The sequence below is a fragment of the Tamandua tetradactyla genome, chromosome 6 (genome assembly GCF_023851605.1).
Source record: "Tamandua tetradactyla isolate mTamTet1 chromosome 6, mTamTet1.pri, whole genome shotgun sequence".
In the NCBI taxonomy this organism is placed as follows: Eukaryota; Metazoa; Chordata; class Mammalia; order Pilosa; family Myrmecophagidae; genus Tamandua; species Tamandua tetradactyla.
The window spans coordinates 124,288,866-124,313,639 of record NC_135332.1 but is presented as its reverse complement, the minus strand read 5'-3'; the positions used below and the strand labels follow the sequence as shown (position 1 = coordinate 124,313,639).

Below are 24,774 nucleotides of genomic sequence, written 5' to 3'. Positions count from 1 at the left end.
CTAATTTCTTAGGGTTTCTAAATTGTAGGCAATAATCACCACACTGTAGCCATCTCATGGGTCAAATATGGCAGATAGGAAAGGAAAACTAAGCAGACCAAAAATGAGAGAAAGGAAAAAAAGAATATTCCTACTATCATACCGTCTGGTTGCTTATTATTATTACCCTTTAAAAATTAAATAATGAAGATTTTTAACCTATATTTTATAGCTTGTTAACTACGGGTGGACACTTGTTTTTAAAAAATGAGTATCAGGTCTTCAAATTACCATTTAATACCCAATTACAATAGTCTCCAAAGAAAAATGATTTAGTATTTTGACATGTAGCACATCCTTCATCACATATTCCATTAAAAGGATGCCTAAATGAAAGGATTCCAATAAAAGGATTCCAACATCTGGAATCTCCTAGGAGGGAAAGGGGTGGTAATGAATTAACCCAGGTCCATAAACCTGTTGTCTGATACCTTGGAGTAAGATGTTGTAAGAAGCAGAATTTTTACATTTTAGAAAAGCAGTAACTATATATCAGTCCTACCTCACTCCCCCACCCCTGGGTTGTACTCTGTAATCAAAATACTAATATTTTTTGCAACATAGCTTATGAATAGTACATTTCATTTAAGGAAATAAGTAAAAAATATACCAACAGCTGGTTTTGTTGCCAAATGAGTTCAGGTTAGCTTATCAGATGAAAAAGAAAAAACAGGTTTTGGAACTTTTTGGATTCAGAATTATGAGGTGGAAGTTCTATTTCCTTCCCATTAGAAATATTATCGAGCATACACTTAAAACATTTAAGTGGCAGAACTGACTGCAATGCCCAAGTTTCATGGCTATTTTACTTATTTTAAACAGTTCATATAGTAAATAGTTGGCATGATCAAGATATGGTAAGTTTTAAGTTGGATGGCCAATATTCAAAACTGAAAATGATTAATTCTCTAATTTGATCTTTTAGGAAAGAGTTCAGAATTCTATAGACTCTCGAAGTAATACTAAACATCAATTATTACCAAAAACTTAGAAGGGCAAGTACTGGTTAGTAGCTAACTAATTAAAGAGTTTACTTTAAAAGTAGTAATTCATTAAAAATATATGCCAAATTAAGACTCCTTGAAGCTATCTGGTTGACTAGTCTTTTCTCAAAATTGTTCTCAAACTATATGCTTTTTAACCAAAAGGCAATGTCTGGGAATTGAAAATGTAAAGATTAAATTTGAAACGAAGGATTGAAAGGATTTTTAATAATTTACAAATTTTGTAAAAGGATCTTCTCATCAGAAGTCTAAAGGAGAGAAAGGAACTTTAGATTATTTAAAAGAGCATTAAGTTATGGTCTTTGATCAAGTGAAACTGTTTCAGGTATGAATACTTTTATGGCCTTAAGTATAGACCCTTGAAACAATCATCTACATGGGACTATATTAGCTTAGGTTTAGCTGTATTAGCTTGTATGTCACGAGAACAAAAAAAAAACAACAGGGAACTGTTCAGCAGAGTGAACCCTAATGTAAACTATGTACTATAGTTAATAGTATAATTATAATAATATTGTTTCATCAATTGTAACAAAGGTACCAGACTAATACAGAATGTTAATAAGTGGGAAAACTGAGGTGGGGGGGGTCAGTATATGGGAACTGTTATCTTGTATGATTTTTCTGTAAACCTACAACTGCTCTAATAAAAAAAGGATCTGTAGCGAATTACAGTAAGTTAACAGATGTTAGTTTCCTTTTTCAAGTAAAAAAAAAAAAAAGCCATCTGATGTGGTACCTCTCTCTAAGTTAACTCAGCAAGTGCACTAAGTATACTCACTGCCCTCTCCGCTACGTGGGACATGACTTCCAGGGGTATAAATTTCCCTGGCTATGTGGGACAGAACTCCCAGGATGAGTTGGGAACCCAGCATCATCATGGGACTGAGAGAGACTTCTTGACCAAAACGGGGAAGAGAGAAATGAGACAAAAGTTGCAGTAGCTGAAAGATTTCAGAGTCAAGAGGTTATCCTGGAGCTTATTATTATGCATTATATAGATAGCCCTTTTCAGTGTATGGTGTATCGGGAGTAGCTGGAGGGAAGTACCTGAAACTGCAGAGCTGTGTCCCAGCAGCCTTGATTCTTGAAGACAATTGTGTTACGATATAGCTTTTACAATATGGCTGTGTGATTGTGAAAATCTTGAGTCTGATGCTTTTTTCCAGGATATGGACAGATGAGTTAAAAAAAAGATAATAAATAATAGGGGGAATGGGGTAAAATAAATTGGTAGATTGAAATACTAGTGGTTAATGAGAGTGAAGGGTAAGGGGTACAGGATGTGTGAGTTTTCCTTTTTATTTCTTTTACTGGAGTGATGCAAATGTTCTAAAAATGATCACAGTAATGAACACACAACTGTGCGATGATACTGTGAGCCACTGATAGTACACCATGTATGGACTGTATGTGTGAAGATATGTCAATAAAAATATTGAAAAAAATCCCTAACAGCTGTGGTGTTCCTTATCTCAATTATCTCACAATATGAGGCATCTAAAGACCAGCTTCCACGTTACACAGCAAGATGATATTTAGAGCTCTGATTTACAAACCCTGGGCTTAATTAAGCCCCTGGGGAACTCAATTCCTACAAGGGATCTACAAATCCAAATATGCCAAGTATTGCCTGTCACAGCACCACTGACTAATTCATGACTTTTCAGATATTTAGGTATAGAACTTCAAATTCATTTAAAATGTTTACTGCACTGAATATTTGTAGGTTTTTTTTTTTTTTTTACTATTTTTTCAATAAACAAATTAAAACAAGATCCAATGATATGGGGTTCATAAAGTTCTGAAGAGGGACTTATTTTTTAAAAGACTGGGAACTATTGGTTAAGTGTCTGTAAGGTTTTAATTTAAGATGATATTAATATAAAATAGGCTACTCTCTACTTTTACTAGCTAGACATGCAAAGCCTTATTCTTAGTAAACACCGGCCAAATACATTCTATACTGGTAGAACTTGGCTAGAAAGTTGTATTCAATTCTCTTGTAACAAAATCTCAGGGTGAAACAAACTATAGTATGTCTATGACTCTGAGAAAGGTGGTAAAAAGGTTTGGAATGCATGCAGATGAAGAAACAGCTCTTACTGGGGATTTGTTTTTTAATTACAGTCTTCTTAGGGGGAATTTTTAATGTCTAATATTTGAAGGGTTACTAGGTAGATTGGAGGGATTAGAGGTTAGGCTCCTATTATAGGAGGTTACATTAGAGGGTTAGAGGTTAGATTCTATCTACAAAATAGATTTAGGAAGTCTCAGAGAAGCAAATTTTGGCTCAATGTAAAATAACTTTCTAGTACTCATAATCATCCTTCACTGGAATAGGCTAAGTTTAGAAAACAGCCTGCACGAGCATTCAAAAACAAAGGTCAAGGTGATGTTTTAAGATAATTCATAATTTGGTAGGAAGCATATTGCACTAGAAAACTGATTTAAATAGCCTCAATCATCTTTAAGAGAAATTGAGACAACCATGATGGTTCTTGTGTTTCTACGTTTATCATTTAATTCATAATAAACTTATAAAACAAGCACCATATTTTAAAGGTAGGGAAACTAAGGGCAAGCATTTAACTCGATCGCGGTTGCATCATAATTGGGAGAAATGGTTTTCAAATCCATGTGTGACTCAATTTGGGCTCTTCTTGTGCTCTCTTGATGTATCTCAACCTTAGCTCATAGTAGAATCACCAGTAGAGCTTTTAAAAATTTCAACATCCAGGCCACATCTCAGATCAACTAAATCTGAATGTTTAGTGGAGGGACCCAACTATTATGATTTTTAAAGCTCTCAAGTGATTTTAATGTGCAGCCATGGTTAAGACCCACTGCTCTCATACCATAGGTTGACACTACAATTTTATTTGCAACATACCCATGTTCATTTGTCTATATACTGCTTATGGCTGCTTTCATGCATTGATGGTAGAATTGAGTAGCTGAACTTATGGTTAGCAAAGGTGAAAATACTTACTTTTTGGCCCATTACAATAAATGTTTGCCACCCCCTATTCTATATCATCACTTACAAATCATAATGCTTTCCTAATATTATTTTCTGCCACAGAATGAAGCTGGTTTTAGAGGTAATGAAAAGCTCTCAACAGCTGCAACATTGCACGTTATAGTACAACCATCAAATCTGTGCTTTAAGCAAGGTTCATGAGATAGCAAACAATATCAATGATATAACAGAATTGCCTTTTTTAAGATGTAAAAGAAAAACTGAAATCATATTAGACAGCCATACAATAGTACATCAGTGCAACCAAAGAGGTACGGGATGCTTGATAAAATCATTAGTAATGGTATTTGTAAAGGATGCACTGTGGTATAATGTTAAGTTTTTCTTTGAATAGCTCCAATTACATGTGGCATTGATTTTAAGAATGGGGCTAACCTTGACTAGTTTTGCCATCAAGTACTATCCAAAATAGTTCTACTTATTTCTTAAAGGAAAATAGAATGTATTAAAAAAAAAAAAACCACTATAGGGTTCCCATTGCACCAATAAGCAGGACTAATTCACACAACAGAAAAACTATCTAGCTCTATATTGAGAACTTATTCAAGTTCTGTACTAAATATATATTAATAATTAAACCAAAATAAAGGAACTAGCTGGCCTTAATACTTTAAAGAAAATGTCTCAGGGTATTATTGATAAACATTTGAAAAGAAAAGGAAAAGATCAGCAAATAGTTTTTATTATACAAGCGTGTTGATTTTCACTAATTTCTACTAACGAAAACTAAACCCAAATTCTAAAAAGCGGGTTGGAACCATTTCACAGAATGACTATGGTACTTTGCCCTCTGGGAACTAAAAACAATGCTTCTTTTTAACAGAAAGAACTCCATCCCTAGATTATCAACATTAAGTAAACCGGACACTGAACCACTAACAGTCCTTTTAGACAAAACGAGCATTAGATATTACATGACAGTGGTGAAGGACAATTCTGGAGCATGCATAGGAAGCCTCAATCTCACTAGACTGCTTCTTCAGACTGAACTAAAAGAAATGCAAGAATCAATTCTATTTACATTCAATGGCCCTCCACCCCCTTAAAAAAAACCATACACCTCAAATGTGAAATGCTAATTATTTTTGTATATATTCCTTTTGGAAATACTCCAAAGTTCTCTGAGGCCCCTCTCTTAAATAATCCAAAGAAGAATGAAAATGAGAGGGTGATGGTGGGGCAAACTTAAAAAACTCCAGCTTTCGTAAGACTTATGGTACAAACAGAACGGTACTTATAAACAGGTTAGAATGATCTCATTGTAATTTGTAAAATCCTCTAAACATTTGAAAATACAAAAAAAATAATTGAGAAGAATGTCAAGTAGGCACCAAAACTGTTACAGAACGACATAAACTGATTACATATTACAACTAAAGATTTTATCTTTTCCTACGCTACATAAAAAAGTGAGCACAGAACTAAATGGCCAGGAAAGTCTAAGACTTTATACATGCAGTGGAGTCCACTTTCACAATGCAAAATATGGTGGCTATTAACACAACTTTGAGAAACTCACTTATATATACTTATACATACCTAGAAGACAAACAAGAAACACCAAAAACAACATGGTGCTTGTTCCAGTGATTTTTCCCCTTTTTTAAACATCAAAATTCAGTATTATCTGTTTTTTACTTTAATAATTATGTATTTTATAATTAAAATTTTCAACTAAAAATATACTTAATATATACTTCAAGAGTATACCCACCCAAAATTAGAATGAAGTAATTCAAAGTGAGGTAGGTACTGTTGTATATGTAACAATATTTACCTGGTTCTTCCTTGATAAATGGCAACTCTTCTTCTGGATAGGCAACGGGTGGCTGCATTACTGAGCAATCTTCTAAATTTGCTTCATTATTAGGTGGTATATTATAAATAAATCTCTTTGTAGTTTGGTTTTTCCTTCTTGTTTTGCCAGTCTCTTGAATTCCCTGGGAGCCCATATCATTCCAAATAAACACTTTTGTTTGACCTTGAGATTCATTTTCAGCCAATTCAGGAGAACCATCCTGGACCCAACCACTGTCATTCATTTGGCAGTTTTCTATTTGGCCCTCGTCGACACTGCAACCATCATTTTCAATTCTGACGTTACTTGCCAAATTGGTAAGATTCCGTGTTGCCCAAAAACTGGCAACTTTTTGATCCCGTGATGAAGACAGACCATCTCTATTAACTGATTTTCTATTATTATAGTCCACAACTACAGACTCTGGAGCTTCTGATTTAATGCTTATATTTAAGGCATCTTTAATGAAATGTCGGCAAGTTTGAACAACTTCACTCATTTGAAGGTAGCTGGCCACTGACATAACTTCAATGGCATTTTGGCTTGTGAGCACCAGGTTACCAGAATACAAGAAGTCCAAGATGACTGAAAAACCTTGAACTGCAGCAATATCTAAATGTGTAGTATTTTGGTTAGGGCTTTCTTTGTTTGAAAAGCAATATAAAGTCTTAAAGAAACGGCTGCCTGCAACCAGGATGTTCTTATGAGCTTTAAAGGTTTTTCCGCTCACCACAAGGCTGACATCACAAAGGATACCTTTCTTTCTCTGTTCATTTAGTTGTCGAAGAAGTTGATAGCAATAAGAATTCTCATTTGGCCTACTATTAAAGTCACAGTACCCCTCCTCTGTTGGTATTTCTGACTCCTGTAATTGGATGGAAAACAGTAATATTAAATTTTATTTACTTTAAAAATACCCCAAACTAAGGAAAACAAGTATCATCATAACTTTTTAAAAAGCACGAATCAAAACTTTTTTTTTGTTTGTAATCATTATGTGCTTTCAAATCGAGACGAAGGAGTGAACAGCTCAATGCAATCCAGTGCTATTATAAGAAAAATCAAACAGATTTGAAGATTAGCAGGGTTTCATTTAAAGATTAGCATCATGTTATAATTTTCAAATATAAGCTAAGTACAAGATTAAGAACTACTTAAAATTAAAAGACCAATTATTTTCTTAAGAAACCTATCTGTAAGAATCAAATTAGTTTGTCTTATCTCCTTAACTGATAGGAATAAAGCAGTCTGCTTTCTGATTGAACTTAAAAGATTCAAGTTACATATGCTGGGTACATCACCCAATCTAACACTACTGAAAAGGAAATTTTAAAGTCTTAGTAAATACTAACAATTTAGGTCAATGAAATTATTTAAATGTAACTAGAGACAAAGTAAGTTGAGAACCTAAAAAGGGAAAATCTGCTTTCAACTACAGGAATATCCAGTTACAGATAAGTTCAAGGGTCAACAGTCATTCTAAAATGACCAGAATAACCCATAATACAGTTAGCAAGGATTCCAAGGAAAATCAAGGCAATCCGGAGTTTATTAGTTTTTTAATAAATCAGTTTAATATCCTACAGCATCAGTCTTTTTGGCTATTCTTAAGAGCAACGCCATCTTAGACAATTGTTACTGAATTTAAAGATACTGCACAACAGCTTTTTTTTTTTTTTAATTAGAGAAGTTGTGGATTTATAGACCAATCATGCTCAAAATACAGGATTCCCATATACCACCCTATTATTAACACCCTGCACTGGCGTGGTACATTTGCTGAGCCTTCTATCCTAATGTGGCTAGTGGAGGATCCATTTTGGCATTTAAGACGTTAAGTCTAATCCTCTAAACTTTCATTAACAAGAGTTCTATTCAATTTTCAAAATGTCTTTAAGGTGATAAATACCACATATTGTAAATTAAAATTCCTGAACCAAAAATTCTTAATGTTTATAATGTCTTCTCTATTATCAATCTTACAAACATTCATTATAGTTCTATTTAGTATCACTGAAGTTAAAACAATTAGGGCTATGTGGTATAAAAGCAAGAATAAAGTAGGATCTAGATTTCAGAATGCTTCTGTACCAATTATTAACTATTTGTCCTTGGCAAGTCGCCATCTCTGAGCCTTTTTTCTTAAACTATAAAGCAGTATTACAAGTGTTATAAATAACGTTATGACTAGATGGATAAGCCCCCTAAATGCAGATACAAATATGACTTTGAAGAGTACCTAGCAAACTGTTTAATAACTTCGCTAAATAACCAAAGTAATCGCTTTTCCCCAAGAAAAATACTGCTTAAATATTCCTAGCAGAAAAGATGACTGAAAATGCTGACCTTTAAGTATTAAAAATTTTCCTACTTTCTTTGGTATAATGGATCAACTTAAATACAGACCATTTGTTTAAAATAATGAAATATATACACATGCACAAATACATATGGATCTACGAGCATGGAGTAAAATTTGGGAAAATACATACTGGATTCTAACATGCGGGGAGGACTGATATGGTTGGAGGGAAGATGGAATTGGAAAAAAAAATGTAGGGGTGGATGGGAAGACAGCATTGCAAAAGGATTCTCACAGAAACAATACTCTAAATGGTGGCGAGATTCCTAAAAAAAAAAAAAAACCACACAACATAGAACTCCATTTACTCCAATCATGACTAAATTTTAAAAACAGTTCTAGTTCTTAGTCCTATTCACATACACAGTAATCCCAATTCTCTGTAACATCAGGTCATACGGTCCTTCTAGGAATTTGTGTTGCTTCCAAATGAGACATCAACTGAAAGAACCAAAATACCGGAATTTCTGGCCCCTTCAATGTTTCACAGGGATAATGGAACAATACCCCAAAATAGAGTAAGCCTGAAAATATGGTGTATACCATCACTATAGAATGAAGTATAGGAAGTAGTAAATTTCCTTTTCATTTCCATAGACCCTGGACACATCCCCAATTATCCCAGTGCCTTAGATGCATAAAAGCCTTAGAGTATTGCCTACGCCCCCCCATCATATCAAAATGTTCCATGCTCTAACGTAGCTACTTTCTCTTCCTGCCAACACACCCAATCCTCAGTGAAAACTAATCATGACCAAGATTGGAATACAGAAATAAAAACACCTATTCATGAATAATTACAAAATTCTTGCTTTTGGGGGACAAAAGGATTGAGGTTTAAAAAAGAGATCATTTTGCTTGACCTAAGATTCTAAATATAAATCAATATATTGTGATATTTCAAACTATTTAGGCAAAGAGAAATGAAAATGTTTAGGATGTGTGTGAATACATAAAGTAAAACAGTACTAAAGTGAGCCTACAATAAATATTGCTACAATATAATCTCCAAAGAAAGCATCACTGTATTTTTGATATCTCCCTTTCACAAAACTATTAGAAGACAATTTTTTACTAATCTACCTATGTTTTCTATGTACTCACTATAGAAAATGCTCAACATCAAGGAATCATTTTTGGTGCAGGCAGGCCTGACATTAACATTAAACTTTGCTATGCATACGCTGTCTAGCAAGTTTAATTGGCTTCAAAGTCTTCCTTGTCTACCTAGATATTGTGGCAACAGTATTAATATAGTTGGATAAAGGAAAAATTTTAAGCACTGATCAAAATTTGGCAGCACACACATGAAATGTTTTGTGGAAGCACTAGATTAACTATTTACAAATCAAGAAATGCCTAAAGCTTATATATCCAGCAATTCAAAACACTTCAAGGAGAAGGTGGCTATAACTGTAGCAATCATTCTAGGCTATGGTCCCTGTGTGTTGCATTTTTTGGACTAGTGTCAATTTCCAAAATTCTCTGCCATTATCAAACCCAACATCCTAATTTTTTAAAAACAGCCCAAAACAGAAACCTAACCAAATAGTCAAAATATGCGCCTATTCTATTTTGACTTAAACTACTCTACCACTATTTTTCTCCTTGTTGTATTAGAACTGCAAAGTGCCCTGTACTTTTTGCAACCACCACCACCGATTTCTTTTTCACAACTGTTAGAGAAACTATGCTGTGTTTGTAGCAGCTATTGAATATGTCCTTCAAAATAAAGCATTTCCAAATCAAGCATGTGTACTCTCCAAGGACAGTACTATTTGAGGATTTGGGTTAAAGAAAGCTAAATAAAAGCACACAGCCCTAACATAAATTGCTAATATTATTTGCTCAACCAAATGAAATTCTTAGTACTACAGACTGAAGTGATCTTGTCTCATTGGTTCCTTCTCTAATATTCCATTTCTCTTAGTTTATAAATAACACTGATCAGTAAAAATATACTAAAAACATTTCATATTTCCACAATGATCCTCTCCCATCCCCCTTTCCAAAAAAAAGTAAGTCTAACTGGCTAAGCAAGAAGATTTTATGGAAATGGACATTCAGACTTGAATATCAGACAATGTTATACCTGAGATTCTGTAAATATAAATTCATATATTTACAAACCTTCAAAAGGGTGTCCAGAAAGAAACCAGAATTTTTTTTATCTGGAAGAGAATTCAGAATCTAACAGAACAGAAAGTGCCCATTCAGTTAAAACCCGCATAACCTATTATTATCATATTTATTTCCAGACAAAGACTAAACAATGGTAAATATTTTACTCAGGGATGAACAAGCTCCTAAAAAGTTTGTAAAACCCATCTTAACTAATTAAAAAGCATTCACTGAATGTCTACTTTAGCCAGGGTCTGTACTGGGGACCAAAATAAGTAGACAGAGTCCCCTATGTCTACAGGGGAAGACTCTTAACGTACTTAAGAGTATAAACAAGGTTGTTTCAGATTGTTTTCAAAGCAGGAGGTGTATCTAATCCAGTTTTTCTGGAGGTGGGATACTTTTTAAAAGGAGATCTAAGCAGAGCCTTAAAGGATACAAGTTTGGGATGGAAGGATGAACATTTTAAGACAATGAGATAGCATAAGAAAAAGAACCAAAACGATCTACATCTTCAAAGTTCCAAATTTATGACTGAATTACAAGGTGATCCAAAAAACAAAGAAATGCAAATATGCACTTTTTTCTGAGGTACATGCCCACCACCATCCAATCATCCAGAGATGTGAATGAATCCTCCAAAAGATTAAGAACCAGTTGTAGGCATCTTATAGCTCTTTAGAAGCAAAGGGTGGTCTGATGGATTGCCTACCAGACAAAGGAGATGAGTGTAACACCTAAGACTGGGGGTACCGCAACCATTTGGGAAGCTACTATAATATACAACATACTTGCAAGACACAAGGGCCTTAACTAGAAAAGAGATGCTGGTAATGATCGGGGAAGGGGGAGAGACAGAGTCAGAAAAATATCTGAAAGGTAAAACCAGCATAAATTTGGGAGATTAACTAAATGGGGCAGGGAGGAGGGGGGATCATGGAAGTCTTCAATATTCTAGTTTGGGAAACTAGATATCGTCACCATCTTGCAGAAAATACAAGACCACCCAGTCTCCCCACCCTTCTGAGGGAGAGAGAAGGAGAGTGGGGATGAAAACTTTAGCTGCAAGTGATATAAATCTCAATAGATCATCTGTTGTCAAGCCATATGACAGGAAAAAGTTATATAGCTAAAAGTCAACAAGTATTTAACATTTATTTTCCTACTCATAATTAGTCCTTTTTTGATAAATGGATTAGCAGAAAGTAAGACATTTCCAATGCAAACATCAAAGCGTAAACTTAAAAAATGCAGTAAAAACACCAAAATCTTTTACTACTTTTGCAGCCATAACCTATTGTAACAAATAAAATTATTCATTTTCACTTCCAAATTAAAAATTGACAATTTGGAAAGATTAAATTTGCACAACAAATTATGCCAAATAAATGTCTGCTAGTGAGTGGTACTGAAGAATTATCTAAATAGTTGGTAGAGAAAGACAGAAGTTCTCCTTTGAAATCTGATATCTCCCTTCTCTTGTGCTTAAATCTCTATTGACGGAATTCTACAGATCTGCTATAGAAGTGTGTGATAATAAACATCCAGCCAACTTTGGATATCAAAGATATACTTTATACACATCTTATCATGATGCTTAAAACTACCAACCAATTGTCCAATAGTTAACAGAATAAAATGCAATCTTTTGAGCATGACCAGAGGTCCTCCATGAACTAGAGTCTACTACCTATTCAGACTTTATTTTTCTTCTTCCTCAGAAACACCTTTTTTTTGTATGCTGTACGGCGGGGGTCACATTTCATTCTCTTTCCATGTCAGTATCCCGTTACTGCAACACCATTTGTTGAATTTGTTTGTTTTGTTTTTGGGAAGTGTATGGACTGGAAATCAAACCCACGTCTCTTGCATGGCATGCAAGAATTCTACCACTGATGTGTCCTTGCACCCCACACCTAACCTATCCATTTTATTAGAGACACCATTTTTTCATTTTGCTCATGACGCTTCCAAATGAATTAACTGAATACCCTCCCCCTCCCTCTATTTAACAAAATTAATAGCCATTTTTAAGCTGCTTCCAATTTCTCTGGTAGAACAGATTACTGTCTTCCCTTTAGTTTCCTCGCTGTACCCAGAACATACTTCTAACAAAAAGTACCTGCATTATTTTATCATCCCGTTTGTCTTTTCTTGCTAGTCCACAAGCTCTCTGAGGACAAAGAAAATATTTATAGGTCTTTATCTCCAGTGCCATGCATGTACCTTTCATAGGTAAATTAAAGAGCAAGAAAGAAGCCAATCATATTATACTATAAGAGCTAATAAAACATATCATTTTCCTACAACTTGAAAAACACAAGGGAAATGAACCATCCCTTACTGAATCTCATAAAATGAGTGAATGTTATAACCTATATAAATAACAAGAATTACACAATGTTAATGGTCCATAGAGTCATCTTTAATATCTATTTCTGCTTCTTGGTGAAAGGTCTTTCCAACTTTCTTCCTAAATTGTTAAAAACAATTTTGTTGGGCCTTATTTTTGCAAAATACAAAGAAGGCTGGTTATCTCTGCTTCACCTTTGCTCCAACTGTTGGCATCCATATATATTTTACACAAATCACTAGCCTAAATTCTGAATTTCTGAAATGTTTACTAAATTTACATAATAAGATGGGTGAGTGCATGTTTTAGGCTTAGAAAACTGGAGTTGATAGAATGAGTGGCTTAGGCTATGAAAATTGCACAATTGGGTAGAAGGTGGCATGAAGCAAGATACAGTAGTAATCACTGTTACTGAAAACAATTTTAAACTCCTCTGAGCCTTATGGTTAAACCCAGAATGAGTTAATCATTGAACTTGACTCTGAGATATAGTCAATTGTTATCCAAAGTAAGAACTAGATTACTTCTGTCCTTATAAAGAATAAAGGGATAACTTGGAAGTGAAAACCCCAGAACATAAATTCAGATAGCATGTTTTAAAACTTTCCTGTGAGTAAAGCCCTTAGCATCCAAAATGCAATTAACAGAATTAACTTTTTAAGAACATGCTACAATTCTGATCACAACCAAGGAAACAATGAAAATGGGCTTTTCATTACAGAAAGCATAAATAAAAGCAACCTTTAATAACACACAAAGATTTGGCCTAATGCTTTTCAAAGAAGATGCTTCTTTGAAGATGTCTCAGGATGTTTAAGGAATCTGATGGTGAAAGTCTCTGAAGCTATAAGAAGAGTAAGTTTGCTCTCTACAATCGAGAAGAATTCCGTGACAGAAAGTGGCTTCCAAACTGACAAAATTGGTGACAGTGAGACAGAAGGTACCAGGCCACAAACACTTCATTACTGATACTTGCAAAAAACAGGTTATGAAAATAAAAAATGGCTATCATTTTACTAGGGGACTATGTGCTGGCATATATATACTCTGCAAAAATTAATCCTTACAGTAAGGAAAGTACAGTAAAATTAGGACCCAGATCCACCTGACCTTAAGCCCAAGAATGCTCTTACAGACTGTGTCACACTGCCTCCTACTGGTAATCAAAGTCTACAGGGCAGCGACATCTGACAGAACTCTGCCCACTGGAAGAAATGGAGAGATTTCATGAACCTATCAGTGATAAGACAAAGAGATACGTAAATTGTACCTGGAGCCAATGGCAAGATATCTGTAAAATATCCCTAAATTTATTTAGACTGAAATTAGGAAGATTACTATATATATGAATAAGATTAATTCCAAGTGAAAACATGCAAAATCTAACCAGGGGACCAATATATACTTAGACAAACATGACTTACATGCCTTAGACAAACAATGAGGAAACCGTATTGTCCTCAATCCAATGAAAGAATGTCCTAAGAGAAAGAAGATGGCCTATAGATTTATCTACAAAAAGGGGAGTCTGAAGGATAAAAGGGGGAAAGGAGGGATAGTTCAGAGATTAAGTTTTGAAAAGGCTTCACCTAGGACTGAGTTTCCCGATGCCAGTACAAGCCCGTAGGACACATCACGTTAAATTTACCTCACGGTTATCTAACTGATTCCCCTTTCTTTGATTTCAGGTTCACTAAACAGCTATCTAATTATAATTTGCATTTCCATTCAGGTTTGCCCACAGGGAGAGGCTATGCTGATAAGGAGTAACTGGTTCCACTACAGATTAAGAAAATGCATTCTAATTGCCTTTTTAAAATTTTGTAAATAAACTACCATTATTTGGAAAAGTAAACTTTTTGATTTCACAAATCCCCACATCTGCCATCTTACTAAATAACTGCAAGAATAAATTACTTAACCTTTAAGGCCTCAGATTCCTCTTCTGTAAAATGGGAATAAAAAATACCTTACAGAGTAAGGTTAATAAATGCATGCCTGGCACACAGAAGACAAGGAAATGTTAAGTCTATTTCATTCCATTCTGCCCAAGCTTGCAAGTCTAGTAATTGCAGAAAGCTGAGACCGAACCCACATGTACTTTAAAACTCATTCTTTTTCAGTTAAACTATTGCTTGTTGGCTCTCCTCTCAGTTATTCCCAAGGACCCTACAAGTAAGGACAATGTTACTTAACCTTTCTGGGCATTATAAAGGTGATCTTTCTTCTAGGGCTTAGGCAACTGAAATTTGTGCAAAAACTAAGCTACATTATCTACTGGGAAATATAACCCTATGTTTTAAAAGGTAAAGCCTAACTTCTGAAAAACTTTTGTGCCATGCGATTGGACGGTGCCTAATTAACTTCAGTATAAGTGTGCTGAATGGCAAGATCACTCAGAAAACACTGAAGGACTAATACCCGAAAGGGTTTTCTAAAGCCAACTGACTATCTGACTACCTACCAATACGAAAGAATGAATTCCACCTACCATTATGGATTGCCTAAAATCTGAGGACTGATCAAGATCTGTCTGCTTTGAAAAGTGATATCAAAATGATAAGACTAGGTAACTATCTTTCAACTTGAAATGTTAAAACACAGCCTAAGAATTAAAGAACAGCTTACTTTACTTATTACTAAGGACTTAACTATTCAAGAAGTGTGGGTAAATTCTATCAGTCTAAATCAACTATGGATACAAGTAACTTCACTTAAAACCGTTCTAAATGCTAAGTTTAAAATACTTAACGTAAACTGCATTTATAAGCAACTTTTTGAAAAGGTGAGCTATAGAAAATCTCACAGCACAAAAAAATCCAGGTAGATGGAGACAACATAAAAGTGCTTTAGTTTAACAACAGCAAGCCCCCCCCCTCCCCCAGGAAATTCAACAGAGATGGTTTTAATTAAACTATTCACAAGAGCAAGGAGCGTTTTCCAAAATAACTTCCTCCACATCACAGTGCTCTCATATCAACGTTATCCTGACCTGTTAGAATTTTTTTCGGTTGGATATTTTCCTGAAAGGGTTAAAGTCAACGGTTCAGGAAAGTGTTGCATTCTTCAGCAAGCTGCCCGATTTGACTTCCACCAACATATAATCTTAAAAGACTGAACATAAGGCAGCTTCTCTAAAATCACAGCTAATAAATTGTTGACCGCAAAGTCAATCTTTTAGGTTAAAAACAACAATCTCAACTTTCTTAAACTTTCTTTCCATTCAATCTGAAGAGACAGCAAAGAAATCGGAGTCATACAAAAATCAGGAGAAATAAATCGTGCGTTACGATTAGAAAATTGCCATCCACCATCCGCCCGTTCCCCCTCCACAGACACAACTTTTGAAAACTTGTTCCCAGGCTTTTTCAACTCCCCCCTCCCCACCCCCTCGCTTAAGCTCCCTGCATCTCTTCCAAATGGAACGACGTCTTTACCCAGGAAAATGGAGTTTTTAGCTGATGAGCCTTTACCTAGAGATCTGAAAAAGTAAGAGCAGGATATACGGTACCTGGGCGTTGGCTTCATTGAGTTTGTGCTCGGTAGAAACGTGGTGCCTCAGCAGAAGGGTTTTCTTGTAGTTGCGGGTCCCTCGGGAAAGCTCGTCATGCCCCACTTGGGGAGGATCCCCGCTTCCCCCGTCCTCAGGGGTCTTTTGGCACCACCCGCAAGACATAAGGCCAGTATCCTTGGAATACCGCAGCCAAGGAAAGTCTTTGAGCCAGGAGTTCTGGAAGGAGCAATGCAGCTTCTGCATTAGGGACTTGGGCCGCGCGAGCGGGAAGTGCTGGACAGTCTCCCCTTCGCCAGCTCCCACACCGCTGCCCTCCGCTTCGTCCCCGCCATCGCCGCCCGACCGCCTGCTGCTGCTGCAGCTGCCGCCTTCCGCCCCGCTGCCATCGCCCAGGCTCGCCCCCTCCTCCTCGTCCTCGGTGCTGTCGCTCAGGGACGCGCCGTCCTGCATCAACTCCTTCCCCTCCAGCGCGTCCAGCTCGAGTTCCACAGTCGCCGGCCCTCGTCCGTTGAAATGCCTCAGGGGCCAAGCCGAGGTATCGGGGCGGCCGCGGCTGCTGCCATTGTTGCCGAGACCCCCGCCGCCGCCTCCTCGGAAGGCCAGAGTCCGACGGTTCCTTTCCGCTAGCAGGGGGCCCCCCGCGCCACCGCCGCCCAGCGTGGTGGGGCCGCCCGCGTCTTGGGGGAGCAGCAACTCCTTGGTTTCCTCGGTGGCGGCGGCCGCCCCGGCGGAGGCCTCCAGGTCTTGGGGCTCCAGGCCCTCCAATTCCACTTCCTCGTCGGCCCCCCGCCCATTGAGCTGCTGAGGCGCTGGCGGCTGGGGCTGTCGCGGCTGGGGCTGGTGAGGCCAAGCCGAGGCCTCCCCGCCAGCGTTATTGTTCGTGGAGCCACTGCTACTGCCGCCGCCGCTGGCGGTGACCAACCCGCCTCCTCGGAACGCCAGCGTCCTGCGGTTCATTTCACTGAACGACATGGCGCGCGCCGCCGCCCGGTGCCCCGGCTCGCGCCCGGCCTCGGGCCGCGTCCCGCGCGCTCCCCGCAGCTCCCCCTCCGCTTCGCCCCCGCCCCGCCCCCGGCGTTCGGGTCTCGCGGGGCTGGGGCCCGGCCTCGCCCTCCCGCCCGGCTGGCTGGCTCTCGCTCCCGGGGCTGCCTCACGAGTCCGCCACCGCCGCCGCCCGCCGGGCCGCCGCCTCCGGCCGCTCTCCTTGTCCTCCACCTCCGCCCTGCTGCGCTCGGCGCAGCGTCCCGCGCGGAGAAGGGAGGCGGACGGCGGAGGTGAGGAGCTAGCCGGGGGCGCGTGGGGCCTTCGAAGTTGAGAGGCGGAGTGAGGGGGGACCCTCCGCTGCCCCCGCTTTAAATCCCCACGCACACACAGACCCTCCAAAACAGATATCCTTCCTCCGGCGCGCCGAGGGGTCCCAACGCCGCCGCCGGCTTCCGAGGAGCTGAGAGCAAGAGGCACGTTAAACTGCTGGGCTCCGCCACATAACGAACCGACAATAAAGCCGGCGGAGCGTTTCCGTCCGACCAGGCCCCGGCGGAGGTCGAATGGCAAATGAACAACGGACCGTGAGCCCACAATGCACCGGGGTAGCAGTAACCGCTGGAGGGGGAAAGGGTGGGGGCCGGGCTGGGGGAGGGGGCTGGGCTTGGGGCTGGGCCGGGGTGGGGTGGGGGCGCCAGGGGACCGGGAAAGGGGCTGGACCGCGCCTCTGGCCTGGGGGCGGGGGTGCGGCCGCGGGGAAGGAAGTCGGCGGACGCGCGGGGGACAAAAGGCCGGGCGGCAGACTGGGGGTCTCGTCTCGGGGAGGGGGCGGGCGTGTGCGGCCGGGGCGGGCTACGCGGTGGACAAACAGCTGGCGAGTGTCAGGGTCTGGCCACCTCCCCGCTGCCCACACGCACCTACCCGCGCCCGGGACGCACATTTTCCTTCTCTCGCCACGAGTTCACCTGGGACTTTGGAAATAATTGTGCGGTGGGCGCTGCGCTCCAGCCTTGTCATTTGCTCGGGGGGTGGGTGGTGGTGCCCAAGGAAGTGAACTTATTTTGTTCCTTCACAAAGACTGGACCAAGGAGTGCCTTTCACGCGAGGAGGTTGCAACCATGGACACCTCCTTCTCTGATGCATTGTGTGTGCGAGGCGGCACCTCGGGCCCAAGGCTGTAATCATTTCACAGAAAATGCACCGCCCCGAGTGTCTTATTGCTGTGATGAAATGGAAATTTAAATAAAAGGTCGAACACGTGCGTTCACTGGGAAGTATTGACATGGGTGTTACATCACCAGCAGCCAATCAGATAACTCTAGTCGTGTTTATACTTCTACAACCACCTTGTGAGTATTACAGTATGTCATAACGTTATAAATATTAGGCAGGGTTTTCCCCAGGAGCGGGGAGGAGTCTGCTTATACGGACTTTTGCAGCTCGGAAGATGGTGTTTTAAGACAAGAATGAACTTTTAAGAGTTTTGGTGTTTTTTGTTTTTTAACTGTTTACATTGCATGTGGAATTTAGAGACCCTAAAAGAACAGATTGAGCTGGAATTTTTTAAATTCCTTACTATGCTAAATTTAGTAAATGTTCAAGTATTTAGGCTCCTTTTACTATTTTACAACGTGAAATGTCTTAATTTTTTTTTTCAAACCTTTCAGGTAAAAAAAAGATGTTCTCAAACTATGGAGGGGCTTTTTACTCTTTTAAGAATATATTTATTAAAAGTTGAATAGAAAAACTAAAATGCATCCAGGATACATTGTTGAGGATGAAAAATCATGTTTATATAGTAAGGTATATTTTTAAATTTAGTAATAGTAGTACATTAAGGTGTGCATAGAAAAAACTGAGGAATACTTATGAACTCTTTACAGTTGTATCTAGTGGGAGGGGCTGTTCTTGGGGCTGTAAAATTTCTACATTGTTCACTTAAAGTTATGTGTTTTAAACAGAGCTTATGTTACAGTTTTTAGGCCTTCTAGTTTTATGTTTCTTGATTTCAAGAACATAAGCATATATTTATTATTCTTTTTCCATTTTAAAAATAACAATATTGTATATTGTCTTTTAAAGACTTTGACTATGTGCTGTGAAATATGTGTTTTAGAAGATTAATTAAAAATTTTCCCAAATATATTATGAACTACCATTTATATTAATATTCTTTAATGGGCTAAACACAGGCATTCACATCCAAACTCATGAATATTAGTGATTGCATAGATGTATTCAAAGCAGAACCCACCTAATTCACTGTACTTTTAGCATCTTTATAAATGAGCAGTGTTGTAGATCAAACAAAAAAACATAAGTTCTACCTTATAGAGTAAACGTAATTGTAATGTAAAGATTAACACTAAAAAAATAAAAAGAATAGCATTACTAACCTGCCATACAAAGATTTTGGCTTTGAGTTGTTTTCCCAGAATGATCACATAGCACTCATCTGAGCCATCCACGTTGTCTGCTGGCCACTGGTAATCAAGAGCATGAAATTATAAAAGGTCCTCAGGGTGGTACGTTTTGTGGTTGGTTGTTTTGTCTTGCTTTGTTTTATTTATATGAAAGTTTACGACAGTGGAACCTGTGACCTTGACCCAGTTTGTGACCTGCAGTTGTGAGATTATATCCACTTGACTGTATGTAATATGTGCTTCCATGTAATACAGGAACGAATAATATCATGCTTTGTCCTTCAGTCACTTGTTTTGTTTTATAATTCCAGGCACTTTGCATGGAAATGGATTATCTATTATATTTTAACCATAACAACCCTCTCCCCTGTAAAAAGGGAAAAATTACTGAAGTTAATTACCTATCTAGGTTTGAGGAAGTGTTAGGAACTGAAAATGGATTTAAGAATTTTTCTTCAACATTAAAGTTTATATCCGTTATAAAACGGTTAAGTTCAAATCTTTACATCTATTCATCTTTTATGCCTAATACATATTTTGTAAGTTTAGGCTATTTGTATTATTTGTTCTTTCTGTTAGTTCCAGAATCACCAAAAATGTTTTGAATCCATAATGCTGCTAATTGTATCAGGAGTGATAAATTTCCCAGACATTTATCTTGTCTTATATTTTATAAGATCCCCATTGTCTTCTGTCTGGAATTAGGTTTAAGCTTGGACTAATTAGGAAAGAATGACACCAGTTTCAAATGGTATAAACAAATGGCCTAAAATTGTGGAAATCTAGGACCAATGAACTATTTAACAGCCAAACAGTGTTGTATGTATATGTATATATATGTATATGGGTTTATATATTTATGTGTGTGCATGTGTATGAGTTTTCTTCTCTAAACCCTGAGGGAAGATCGAATCAGAACCAAAGATCACAGGGATAGTAATGGCAATCTCACAGAATACCCTATACCAAGGGAACTTTAAGTAGCAAAAGGGGATCTCCTACTCTGTAAATGGAGTTTTTTTAAATTCCCCCACACCTTCTAGTCTCCTACTAGCAAGCAGGGATCTGTTCTATACTCTAAATCCTGTATTTGCTGTTGGGGTTCTACCATATTTAAGGGAATTCCCCCTTATTCTTACCAGGGGAACCCCTCAAGAATGGGGCATCCCCAACCAATTTGTCCCCAGATTTCATTTGAGAATGTAAAACTGATACCAGCCCACCTTAACTGTGCGATGGGGCCAATGTCCTATACCTGATTCAGTTCATCTTTCATAGTTGAGCGTGACTGTCTGTAACTGCCTGAGTAGATGAAGCTTGCTACAAACACTTGGCTTCTTCAGATGTGTGTAGAATTCACATGGGTCATCCACCAAAATGAAGTACTTGAGGATAGGGACCATGCATTGTACACTCAATACATGCCTTACCCTACCCACTGCCATCCCCAGCCTGCCATGTAGTAGTAGACAATTAGTAAATATTTATTGAACAATTTGCTATACCTTCCCTTGCAAACTGTTTTGGCAAGCAACATTTTCTTCTGTTTTATTTCAGTTAAGTAAAAAAAAAAATCTTTAAAGGTATCAAGCTAATGTTTCCATTGCATTTACATTAAAAGCAATGATAATCATATAGTTGAATATAAATATCTTACTGTATTATTAGTGCTGTTTACTGTGCAGTTTACAGTAGATTACAAAAATTCAGCTTACACAACCTCCTTGTGAGTTAAATCATGGTGGATTTTTTTTTTGGTAGCAGAAAAGTTAATGAAAAAGTTACACAGGAAGTGGAGTTCCCATATAACCACCTCCCGTACAAGCAGTTTTCCCCATTAACATTTCACATTAGTGTAGTACGTTTGTTACATATGGTGAAACGTTATTATTATGTTATTAACTGAAGTTTATAGTTTACATTAGGATTCATTCTTTGTGTTGTACAGTTCTGTGTTTTTTTAAAACTTTTGTAGTGTTAACCTGTATACAACATAAAATTTCCCATTTTAACTACTTTCAAGTATATAATTCAGCAGTGTTAATTTCATTTACACTATTTTGCTACCATCACTGAAACAGGAAGATATTTTCCTTATTTAACAACTGAGAAAACCAAGTACAAAAACGTTAATAACCTGCTCATGGTGATCAGATGGGGCAGAAGTAGATGTAAAGTTTGTAAGATTGCTAACAATATCCTCCAATCTTCAGTTACCCTTAGCTACTGAAGTACAGAGGATGCACTTAACAATGTTATGTCTACACAATTACAGGTTATACTGAATTTTTAACTTTTTTTTTCTTGTTCAAACATTTTCATAGGAGAAAGGCTTAATAGTAATAATACACAAAGGGCTCTTAAATCAATAAGAAAAAGAAATGTAGCAAAAGAAGAAAATGCACCAAGGATGTGTATTAGAAATTCAAATAAGAAATAAAGTGACTGGTAAACATGAAAAGATGTGCTGACTTGGCCAGTAATCAGAGAACTGCATATAAAAAAATATATACCAGTGATTAGATAAGATCACATATAAATATATAAATGAGAGAGAGAGAAGCTTATAGTCCCTAAAGCAGATACATAAGTCCATATGTGAATACAGGCATGGAAAGGAATTTAAAAGAAAGTTCATCAGAATAGGAGCAATAATTATGTCAGTAACAGAGTATTTCAGTTTTTAAGAAACTTTCTTAATACGTTTTTGAACTGTTATAGAGTACAATAGTGTTTGAATTATATATTGAGTATATAATCAAAGAAAATCAATAAAGCTGTTTTCATTTGGGGAGAAAGATGGTAACAATGAACTTTGATCATCAATGACATGTTTTTTTTTCCCCTTGTGGGGAAGAATACTATTCATTCTTCTTTTTCCATTTATTGTGAACCAAATTTGCCACCTGAAAATAAACGCATTTCAAAAGATAAAAACCATGATGTTTCTCTTCTTAGAAAACTCCAGTTCCTTTAAACATTATTTTACAAAAGCTTAAGTTTACATGCCTATTTCAGGGAAGCATCTGTCACAATATGCCAGACATTCTGGCCCTGCCCTCCAATCCATTGTCTACAGGACAGCCAATAATCTTTTCAAAATGCAGATCTGATCCTATCACCCCCACCTGCACTCATGATTCCTGATCCCCTCTCTCATGCTTAAAATCTTATCAAGGTTTCAATTATTTTCTGTTCTACATATCAAAACACTTTTTAAATGCCTGCAGAGCCCACAAAGCCTGGCTCCCAACTACACCTTCAGCTTTATCTCATGCGGGGACCTTCTCCTCCCCCAGCACCCTACCCTCCAGCACTCTTCCTTCTGTCCTTCTCATTTGCTTTGATCCCTTCTAAGGAGCACAAGTGGCTCCCTGATCTATGTTTTTCCCTCCTTCTCATCATGAACCTACGTTCATCCTTAGATCCATTTTTTTTTTCTGACCACCTACCATTCACATACCCTGGATAAATTCTTAGAGCATTAGCTCTCCTTCACAGCATTGTCACAAATGTAGTTTGGAAATTTGTGTAATTATTTTATTCTTAAACTGAAAATTCCATGACAGCAAGGACCATTTCTGGTTTTGCTAAATATTTTATTGTCAACATCCAAAAACAGTGCCTGGGACATGGTGGACAATCAGTAAGGATTTGTTGAGTGAATGAAAGAATATATGAGTATACAAATAAATAGGCATTTTAACTAGGTACACAGAACCTTGAACTTTCAACAAAAGACTAAAACACACATCAGAATTTGATCAAATATACTAATAGAACAGAAATATGCTATGGTAGGATTTATTTATTTTTTCATGGTAGATTTTAAATGTTGATAATATTTCTGTGTTATTTTATGTAAAACATTTCCATAAATTTGCAGTTCTAAAGAGGTTGTTTTGAAAAATCTCAAAGCTACTGAATAATACCAGTTACAATTTATTAGATCGTTAAAAATGTACACAAAACATGTATCCCTTTTATCTGCGAACTCATGCTTTTTAATTTTAAAAATTGACAATTCTAAATTTAATGTTAGCTCATCATTTTGTTATTTGTTTCTCTGTGTTCTAATCATAAATAAGAGTTCATTCATTGTATTATTCTCAGGTAGTTGGAGAAGTTAAAGTGCTGCCTTTGTATGTGTGAGATATTCAAAAGTGGTCTCTTTTTACAATATGTATTTTTAAATAGTCTGTCAGGAATGAGAACAACAGACTAGGGATTTGGTATTTATTTTCACTGGAAATGGAATCGTTATTAAAAGTACATATATATTACGATTTCTGTTGATTAGGAGATCTGTCTCAAATATTTAATTTATAGATATTGTTTAGTTCACAGATTTGTATCCCATGTACACCACTTAGCTCTATTTAGTTGCTACTGATTTCACACGGACCCACTTCTGATAAACGCGCAAACACAAGTCAGTTACCTTCAGGAGAACCAGGTGAAAAAATGTGGGAGGGAGAAAGATACCAAGATCATATGGGTACAATGCAATGAAGAAATTCCATAAACCAAGGCTTTCTCACAATAACTTCCCAGGGGACTTTAGGTTCAAAATAGGGCAACTCCCTTCCCCCAGAATTTAAGATATTGTCAAGGTTAGAAAATACCACATTTTGAAGCTAAAGCTGATAGAATCAACATAAATCACAAGATCAGCCTTTACAAAGAAAATCCACTCATCCCAAAGATGCCATTAGGATGACTCTCCTTCCTTTCAAAATTGAGGCTATACATGAGGATCAGAATGTAATTATACAAGGAATTCCTGTTAAGAGAATAGGTTCTCAGGCTTTAAACTTCCAACTGTACTGATTCCAAAAACTGGACTGTTGAAAATGCTTCTGCCGAGCTGGTTTTCCTTTCCCATCTCTCCCCTTCACGATCACTCTTCCCCTATCCACCTTTCTCCCACCCCTAATCCCACCCCTGGGTACACTGCCCTAGGATGGAAAACCTTAGGTGCACCAGAGACAAATATGGACAGTAAATGTCCCTAAATCACTTGGTAGCAAACAGTTTTGCAACTCTGATGGTTTACAGCTTTTGTTTTTAACAGAACTAAAAGGATCTAATTGAGGTGTCAGTTGATTGATCTTTAAAAATAATTTTTGATGA

At 37.6% G+C, this 24,774-nt stretch overlaps 1 protein-coding gene and 1 long non-coding RNA gene across 18 annotated transcripts in view; one reads left to right on the top strand and one right to left on the bottom strand.

The window, feature by feature from the left end:
- Window positions 1-18,413, bottom strand: part of ZBTB10 (zinc finger and BTB domain containing 10) — a 31,326-nt gene extending 12,913 nt beyond the window's left edge. Inside the window, exons 1-2 of one of the 2 annotated variants that reach the window (XM_077167069.1) lie at window positions 18,140-18,413; window positions 5,864-6,749 (exon numbers count right to left, since the gene is read on the bottom strand). In XM_077167069.1, the coding sequence (XP_077023184.1) occupies window positions 5,864-6,749; window positions 18,140-18,235 (982 nt within the window). In that variant the 5' untranslated portion in view covers window positions 18,236-18,413. Of the gene's footprint in view, window positions 1-5,863; window positions 6,750-16,231; window positions 17,241-18,139 lie in introns of those variants that run through there. The other variant, XM_077167068.1, reaches the window with a different exon arrangement.
- LOC143688777 (uncharacterized) overlaps window positions 17,397-24,774 on the top strand; it is a 36,149-nt gene continuing 28,771 nt past the window's right edge. For 14 of the 16 annotated variants that reach the window (XR_013178298.1, XR_013178300.1, XR_013178301.1 and 11 more), the window contains exons 1-3: window positions 17,397-17,508; window positions 17,609-17,823; window positions 18,296-18,567. This is a non-coding gene — a long non-coding RNA (uncharacterized LOC143688777). The remainder of the gene's footprint in view (window positions 17,509-17,608; window positions 17,824-18,295; window positions 18,568-24,774) is intronic. The other 2 variants (XR_013178293.1, XR_013178289.1) reach the window with 2 other exon arrangements.